General features: G+C 34.9%; 1 protein-coding gene across 1 annotated transcript; it reads left to right on the top strand.

Moving 5' to 3' along the window:
* Window positions 1-4931: 4931 nt before the first annotated feature.
* On the top strand, window positions 4932-8550 carry LOC124834061 (cytochrome P450 734A1-like). The gene is made up of 5 exons (XM_047308658.2): window positions 4932-5534; window positions 6462-6685; window positions 6881-7122; window positions 7200-7569; window positions 7727-8550. Exons 1-5 carry the CDS (start codon window positions 5051-5053, stop codon window positions 8219-8221), a joined length of 1815 nt encoding a protein of 604 aa, XP_047164614.1. The 5' UTR covers window positions 4932-5050; the 3' UTR covers window positions 8222-8550.
* The last annotated feature ends 824 nt before the right edge of the window (window positions 8551-9374 follow it).

A 9374-nucleotide genomic window follows, 5' to 3' on the forward strand; every position in this document is an offset into this window, starting at 1 on the left:
ATTATTAATAGAAAAATTTGTCAATAATTAATCGTTAGTTATTAACAGATTTAAAGTGTAAAAGTGTAAGTAGAAATTATGATTTAATTATTTTCTTTCTCTTTCATTATTAATTCATTGATACTTCATTTTTCTCATTTTCCTTCTTTTCTTATTTCATTGTTGTGGTGTACATCATTTCCTTTGTCTACCATAAAATTTATTGATTAAAAAATTCGAAACTAATATAAATTATCGAAAGATTTTATTAAAAGATTCATTGTTAATGAAATTTTTATTGATAATTAAAATTCTAGTATATCAAAAAATTTTAGTGATGAATCTATTATCTATTAAAATAACACTGTTAGTAATTAAAATTTTAAAATTAGTTGGTAAATTTTATTGTAGCTAGAAATTTATTAATAAAATTATATGATTATCAAATAAATTCTTGTAAGGTGAGTTAGAATGAATTTTGCGTGTTTAAAAAGGACCAGTAGATAACGTATAAATGAATTGATAACCGACGAATTTGTAGTTGATATTAGACAGTTGATAATGACCATATTTTTAATCCAGAAAAAGACTGGAATTAATATCTTGAAACAATTAAAAAGTTGTGAGAGTTGTTTAAAATGAGTTAGCATGATCAATGTGAAGTTTTAGAGGAAAGAAAGTGTTAAAAAAAAAGAAAAGAAAAATAAAGTAGAGAGTTAGAGTGAAAATTCAGTGAAAAAGGATTAGACACGATAGTTATTTGTTAAAGGTATGTTGAGGTTTGTGTTAGAATGATGTGAAAGTGAGAATGTTAAGAAGAATTATTGGATTGAGAGAAAGAAGAAAAGGAGAGAGGGTGGGTTTCCTATTTTGTGGAATCTGGCTTAGGAACATAAATTGATTGTGGAATGAAAGTGATGAGGCAGCTCTAAGCCGTTGAGTTCTGTTATAAATTTGTAGGACCCATGAAGGGCACATGGCCCCAAGATGTCTTGGGTGTATTAGGACAACATTAGGGACGGGTGCCTTTGCGTGGGCACCCCACTGTTGGGTCAACTACAGCATATTTCCCCACCTAATGCACACAAGGATACCCTAACCTAGACACCCTTGTTCCCATGTGCACAAATTTAAGAGCAACATTCCAAAACGACAACCTCCTTTGTGCTTTGCTTTCTCTTCCCCTCCTCTCTTTCTCATAACACCCATCATCTTTTTTTTCCACATTAAGGAACATGCTAACAACAACCCTAATTTACCCAAATTAATATCATTTTATCAAACAAACAATAACTTTTTTTTATTCACAATCTCTTCTGTATTATTCAATCACCTGTTGACTTTTATTTCAACCCATCCATGCACAAGGGTAAACTTAAACTTGTAAAAGTTGTTATATAGAGTAGGAGCTTTCTCACTTTCTCTTCTCCCTACTGCTTTCCCCATTTTATAAGGATTCCAAAAACAAAATTTACATTTACATACAAAATTATAAACAATGTACATTTTCTTCTACACAAGGTCACATATCTATAACTAAATTCCCTTTTTCTCTCTCACACTTTACATAAACCATGCATCTCCTTCTTATGTTGCTGCTTCATTTTTCAATTTCGCTTACCAACATAACTTATTATTCTGGAAAAATCACCTCTCAACTCTACGTAATTTAGATCTTTTTATTCCTTAATATTGCTTCTTTCATAAAATATTGCAGTGAGAAAAGTGAGAGTCAACAGACAGAAAATGTGGTGAATGTTTTATATAAAATTGGATAGATTCAAGGTTGACGGCAACACAAGGTGGTGACACCTTAGCAATGATGGTTGTGAAAAATCAGAGAGTTCAACCTTTAATAAGGAATATGATTAGATTCAGACCTGCAAGACTTTGAAAGGGATGGACGGGATCTTGGCTTTTCAAATTTTCCCAAATGTTATAAAAACAAAATTAAATATTTCAAAATTTCTGTCTTATCTTACATTTCCTTTTAAATTCTACAGATTTCAAAGTAAAAATCTCACCTTTTCCTTTTTTTTTCCTCAAAATTCGTCAATGATACCTTAATACTATTAATGTGTGCATATGTATCGTAGAAATCAAAGTGTAGAATCTATAGTTTTTTCTATTAAAAATAATATATATATATATATATATATATAATTATTTTAAAACTTCACTGCTTCCTTAGAAGATTTACTACTATGTTGCACTTGTAACGCCCCGGCAGATTGGCTGCCCCACACATCACCAGGAAGTTTTCCAATGTGTTTTGTCCTCATTCGGACACTTCTCGGGAAAACTTCCGAAAAGGTCATCTATCCCTAGATTACTCTAGGTTAAGGGAGTTATTATGGGTTAGGCTACCGAAAAATAAATGCATTTTGGTGATATAAGTAGCTAAATCAATCCCTTTATAGTCCCATACCTATACAGTCTCTAGATCCTGTCATTCTGGTGTATGTTCGATTCATCCATGTGTCTCTTCCACTGGAAGCCTGCCAGGAGTGGCTCCTTATTTGTGCCCCTTGCACTTCGTGCCTCTTGCACCGGCGATCACTCCCCGCCCTCATCAGTGTCCGAGTGTCACATGTCCACCAACTTTCGCTTGGTTCGTCCTCGAACCACACTGTACTGGGAGATGCTAGACTCTGATACTTCATTTTATCTATTTTGATGTAAAAAAATAGTGATAATTTTTTTCCTTTCAGTGACTCTACGAAAGATAACTTATTTCATAACTTTAGTAAGGGCCCTAAAATGAAATAAAATTATGAAAAATGAAGTTGATGGTTGTAGTATTTTAAATTTCATTTCATATTCTCAATTTTAATATGCAGAAAATGCATGCTCATTAAAAAGGTGGAATTTTCTCCCTAAGAAAATGTAATGTTCACAAATGGAAAATTGTTAGCAAATACTCGGTCGTTAAGAAATAAATAAGTTTTTTTACGTAGAATGGTGATAATAAATTTTGAAACTAAAATCTCGTACAGACTAAAACACTGATGAATTAGGTAGTAAGAAAATGCAATATTTAATATTACTTATTATTTAATGAATTTTTTTTAATACTCATTTAACCAAATTCTTAAAAATAGTTCATAGTAGAGTTCTTTAAAATTAAGTAAGAGATAATATAAATTATAATGCTTATGTTTTTCTCAGTTTCAATAAAATTAAGAATCAGTTGTGGATTTTGGTGGTCCTTACACAATTTTTTTATTCATCTTTTTAGTTTTGAAATTAAATTTTTATTTTTTAAATTTTTTTATTCCTTCAATATCTAAAATCGTTGTTTGTTTCGTCTAATATTTCTTTTATTTAAAATAAATAATATTAATTTATAAATGAAGAGTTATTTTTTATATATATATTTAACGCATTTCACAACTCTAAGAAAAACATGAGCAGAGTCACACGTGACGATAAAGATACAAGTGAAAAACATTATCTTTATAAAATCGTTATTCGTTTTATTAGAACTAAACACGTTTAATTTTAAATATATTTTTTTTTTGTAAAGGTGGTGCATATAATTTAGCTTAAATTAATCATGAGATGTAATTTACTTGATAAATTATTTTTCAAGTTGACAAATTCTGGACGTAGTGGAGAGTTGAAAACGTGTTTATTAAAATTATGTTGTTCGTCTGACCCACACTGAAAATATTATGGACATTTTTTTTTATTGCATCTGCGTTTGATTGATTTTATTGGAGATTAAGTTGAGCAAATTTATTAAGTGCTATAAAGTTTTTCTTTATCAGATTTATAAATATCCAATATCTAATTGCATCGTTTTGGGTTCAGGTTTAAAATTCTCAACTTATGTACGCTTGGTGATATTTCAATTAACTGATGTGTTAATTTCTTAACAAATGAAATATTTTGTATAATCAAATTTAATAATATGTGAATATTTTAAATTATATTAGAATTAAAATTTATAATAAATAAACTCCTTAAAATACATAAATCATAAATAATATTTTAGATTTATAGTAAATAGTTTAAATTATGATGATTTCTTAAGTTTTTGAATATTTGTTTTCAAATACGAAGATTAAGGTAGGAAATATAATTTTAAAATAAACATTGAACCTAAAATTGATATTATTGAGACAAAGATATCAATTTTTTAGCCAATGGATAAAATAACCTCTTTTGCTATTTTTGTATTTTCTTAATCTTATAGTTTTTTTATAACTAAAATTAAGGTTCTGATTTCTAATTTTCTGTCTTATACCATTATTTATTCTCTCAATGAATTTTATTTGATCATAGTTAATTGTATTAGAATTTTCTTATATTATTAAATAGATTTGCTTCATATTACACACACATATATATGTAATAATTTTTTTATATTTATATGAAAATTTTAAATAATTTTATATTCGTATCTGAAAATTTTTAATTAATCTTTTAATAATAGAATTTGGTCATGCTAAAATTGTATCCATCATTACCCTCTTTTTCAGGTTTGAAGAATAAACGTGTTTAAAGTAAGTCGACATTCTATTTATCAATACGCCGGGACAAGAGTAGTATGTTTGAGTAAGAAAAGAAAAGAAAATGTTGAAATATCATCTAAAGTTACAATATAATAATATATTTTGATTTTGAATGGAAGAAGAATGTAGACTTTTTAAGTAGGTGTTTGGCAGAAAAAAGAAGACAAAAGTGGTTGATTTAGAATGCAATTGGCATGGAAATGTAGAAATTTGTAGTGAGAAGTAATTATGAGTAAATTTGGTTTTGATTTAATTTGTAAATTAAGGATGTTGGATGTGTTGGGAGCGTGAAGGAGAATGATTAGGAAGGTTGAAAAAAATGTTGGAAGCTAAAGAGAGAAATGGTGGTAGGAGTAGAAGAAAGATGTAAATAAAAAAAGGATGATGGAAAATAAGAAAAAGATGGATGTGGAGTGCTAAAATCCAAAAGAGAAGAAGGGCAACATGGTCTTGTTATGTTTAAAATAAGGTTCACATTGGTTGACCCTTAGAATTGGAGTGGCGGCCCCTACGGCGTTGGCCTTGGTTTAACTCATCTCTCTCTCTCTCTGTCCATGTCCTTCACTCTAGTATTAAAAAGCCAAGCCACTAACAACCAACATAACAAAGCAGATAAGAAGCAAACCCAACCCAGACCCTGCTCTCTCTGCACCACTGTGTCTGTGTGCTGTGTGTGCTGTGTGTGCTGTGTCCACACCAAGGAGATACAGAAACCAACCAAGCAACATTTTCCCTCTTCTTGTCTTCTCTCAACTACAAAAACCATACCATTTATTATGGACGCCCTCTTCTCCTCCCTCTCCTTCCTCTTCCTTCTCTTCCTCCTCAAGCTCACCGTCCTCCTCTGGTGGCGACCCAGAAAAATTCAAGGTCACTTCTCCAAGCAAGGCATCCGAGGACCCCCTTATCGTTTCTTCATTGGCAACGTTAAGGAACTTGTCGCCATGATGTTGAAGGCCTCCTCCAAACCCATGCCTTTCTCCCACAACATTCTCCCCAGAGTCCTTTCCTTCTACCATCACTGGAAGAAAATTTATGGTATACATTCTCTTTTTTTCATTTCTCAATTTCAATGCTGCACTTCTTCTTCTTCTTCTCTGTTACTTCCATCACAATTTTAGCCTGCTTCCTTTTTAAACTTTCTCCCCTTTCTTTTTCTCGCTTTCTTCCTTTCCCTGCCCTTTGATGCATCGTCTTCAAGTTCAAAGGTTTGACGCCACCTACCTCCTCCTTCTTTTCTCCCTTTCCCTTCTTTCTCGATCACTCCCCTCCTTCCTTCACTCAATCCTTTCCTGCCTCAGAATCCAACAACCCTTGGGCTTGATGTGCAATGTAATCAGACATTTGTTTCCCACTGACTGCGTCCTCTGTAAGGATGTCAGTAATACAAACATTGTCCATATTCTTAACTTCGTTTCACTATTAAAAAGAAGAATACACACACAAACATATATCTAGCTTGTTGACTGAGTGCCGTGAATGTATACAGTGGTAATAATTTTTATGATGTGTAAGTGCACTCTGTTGGCATTGCGGAGTTGTCATCTGCTTTTCCATTGTCCTCTTTGTTTTGTTTTTGTAGGGAGGAATTGAAATGTGACAATGTTGTTGTATATGTTTGGTAACCGTTTTAAAATTGACTTGTCTTCTTCCCACCTCCTGTTATCTCTCTCAATGTCTCTGTGCTGTAGGGTCTACACTACACTATCCATGCCCCCTCTGAAACTAATGGCTGTCATGTTTCCTGCTCCTTCCTCTTTTGCAAACTCCACACTTACTACTTGCGGGACTGTGCTACTTCCAACTTTGTGTTAAAAATCAATCCCCATTTCACCTCACCCTTCTTTTTTAATCACCCCTTTCCAAATCCTACCCACATCCTAATAAACCAAAAATTAGTAATTTTAATATTATCACTCACTCATCAATCACTTAATTATTAATTAATAGTACTTTTTTATCCAGGTGCAACATTCCTAGTTTGGTTTGGACCCACCGTTCGTCTCACCGTCTCTGATCCAGACCTCATCCGGGAAATCTTCACATCCAAGTCAGAATTTTACGAGAAAAACGAAGCTCCACCCCTCGTGAAGCAGCTGGAAGGCGATGGCCTCCTCAGCCTCAAAGGAGAAAAATGGGCTCACCATCGAAGGATTATCTCTCCCACTTTTCACATGGAGAATCTAAAAGTAATTAATTAAGCCCTAACCAGCCCCATTGTTAATATTATTATTAAAACACGTATATGGATACTGAATCGTTTATATAAATATATATATATATATATATATATATATATATATATATATATATATATATATATATATATATAAATAAATAAATGAGATTTGGGTGTCTAAAGATACACGTTTTTTTTTAATTAGTTGTTGATACCGGTGATGGCTACAAGCGTGGTTGAGATGTTGGAAAAGTGGTCGGCAATGGGTGAGAAGGGTGAGGTGGAAATCGAAGTTTCGGAGTGGTTTCAGAGGCTGACAGAAGACGTGATTACGAGGACGGCATTCGGAAGCAGCTACGAAGACGGGAAAGCCATTTTCCGGTTACAGGGTCAGCAGATGGACTTGGCTGCCGACGCCTTCCAGAAAGTATTCATTCCAGGTTACAGGTAATCATCGATTAATATCCATTTAAGAGAGTGAGTGCGGTGGGATTTGTGAATTAATTGGAAATGGGTATGTGCAGATTTGTACCCACAAGGAGGAACATAAAGTCGTGGAAGTTGGAGAAGGAGATAAAGAAATCGCTGGTGAAACTGATAGAGCGACGGAGGGAGAATTCGGAGAAGGTGGTGGAGAAGGGGGCGAAGGATTTGTTGGGGCTAATGATTGAGGCGTCCAACACGAATTCGACGAATGTGACAGTGGATGACATTGTGGAAGAGTGCAAGAGCTTTTTCTTTGCAGGGAAACAGACCACATCCAACCTGCTGACGTGGACGACCATTCTCCTAGCTATGCACCCACAGTGGCAGGTACGGGCACGTGAGGAGGTTCTGAAGATGTGTGGATCACGTGACCTTCCGACCAAAGACCATGTCGCAAAGCTGAGGACGGTAAGCAAATGGGAATGCTATTATCGTTGTTATTATCTGGACACCCAAATGCACAAAAATCTTCCTTTGTCTGTTTCCCCTCATCCATGACCCCTTCTCCAGGGAACATCTGCTCCAACAACCGCCAATAACGTCTTTTCGGTGTCATGTGGTGCAGGTGAGCATGATTGTGAACGAGTCGCTAAGGCTGTACCCGCCGACGATCGCCACAATCAGACGTGCCAAGACGGACGTGGAGTTGGGGGGGTACAAGATACCACGTGGGACGGAACTGCTGGTTCCAATCCTGGCCGTTCATCACGATCAGGCCATATGGGGAAACGATGCGAACGAGTTCAATCCTGGGCGTTTCAGCCAGGGGGTGGCCCGCGCCGCGAACCATCCTCTGGCCTTCATACCCTTTGGAGTGGGTGTGCGCACATGCATAGGACAAAACCTGGCAGTGCTACAAACCAAACTGGCCCTCGCAATCATACTGCAGCGTTTTAGTTTCAGGTTGGCCCCTAGTTATCAGCACGCACCAACGGTCCTCATGCTACTCTACCCTCAGTACGGCGCACCAATCATTTTCCAACGTTTCTCCACTCCTCCGCCTCCTCAACCATCCTCCTCCTCTCCTCCTCCTCCTACTCTTCTCAACGCAACTGTATAGCTGCCTTCTTCGGCTCACGGACCAAACCACCACTTTCCTCTTTTTTTTTTTTTTTTTTTTTCTTCTTTTTAAATTTATTCATCCTCTCCTCGACCTACTGACTCTACCATCTCAGCTTTCCTTTGCTTCTTGGCCAAGTGTCTTTTGCCAATTGCAATCTACCTGCCTACCGCTTTCAGTTATAGGACTAAAACCAGTACATGCCTAACAATTTCCTGCAGACCTCCTGCTTCTCTTCACTTATCTATCCTCTGTATATTTTCCTTCATTTTTTTTTACAGGGATTTGTAATTTTGTAATGAATTTTTGGCCCTTTTCTTTTCTCATTATTTTCTATTCTTCACTCTCTCTCTTTCTTTTCTCCGTCTAAATTTAATTACTTTGAAATTGCTACGCTCAATATTAAAATATATCGTTGAATCAATATTTCTTGCGTTACAGTTTCTCAACCTTTACGTTATACAATCGCTCGTGAAAAGTACAGAATTGTGTACCCCGATGGAAGGGTCACGGGTAAGCAAAAAACAACAAAATTTGAGCTGTTAATTCATACATTTTGTTTTTCAATTCTTTTTCTTTCGATCCTCTCCTCTGCTCTTTTGTTTTATTGGGACGGTTTTATTATTTCAAAGTCATACATAAGTTAGGAACTTTTTCCCCAAATCTGATAACTCAAAATAATGCACCAGACATCGGTACTGTATTCGAACCCAGCACAAGAAGCCAAACTTTTTCTAACAAGACAAGTCAATGCATCATTGATAATCAACTCCTTTCATCTTAGTCACTTGCAAATCAAGTGGAATTGGACTATTCAGATACAAGACAGACTATGTGTAACATCGAACAGAATTATTTTGTATCTTGCATCCTTTTTATTTTTTTATACACATGTATAAAAGTAAAAGATATTCTACAAAATTAAACACGCATCTTTTTCCTGTCCCGATTTTCTGATGGAAGAAATATTTCTGCAATAAACTATTATTATTATAATGTTATAAAAGACAGGCAACAGGAAGGTATGGTTATATAGCAGCTATAGGGAGGAAGTGGACGAAGGAACATTGGAAACCGAATTTCTAAACCACTTCTACAATCTGCCACCGACTGACATCAATACCCATAAATCTTTATAACTGTTTGACCCCAA

Source organism: Vigna umbellata, chromosome 1 (genome assembly GCF_029865625.1).
Source record: "Vigna umbellata cultivar VRB3 chromosome 1, Vumbellata_1.0, whole genome shotgun sequence".
Taxonomy (NCBI): domain Eukaryota; kingdom Viridiplantae; phylum Streptophyta; class Magnoliopsida; order Fabales; family Fabaceae; genus Vigna; species Vigna umbellata.

Bases quoted from the DNA above. Each gene is read 5' to 3' on its own strand.
- LOC124834061 (XM_047308658.2), top strand. From the start codon at position 5,051: ATGTCCTTCACTCTAGTATTAAAAAGCCAAGCCACTAACAACCAACAT. The intron at 7,123-7,199 runs GTAATCATCGAT...GGGTATGTGCAG, and splicing joins GTATTCATTCCAGGTTACAG to ATTTGTACCCACAAGGAGGA. The intron at 7,570-7,726 runs GTAAGCAAATGG...CATGTGGTGCAG, and splicing joins ATGTCGCAAAGCTGAGGACG to GTGAGCATGATTGTGAACGA.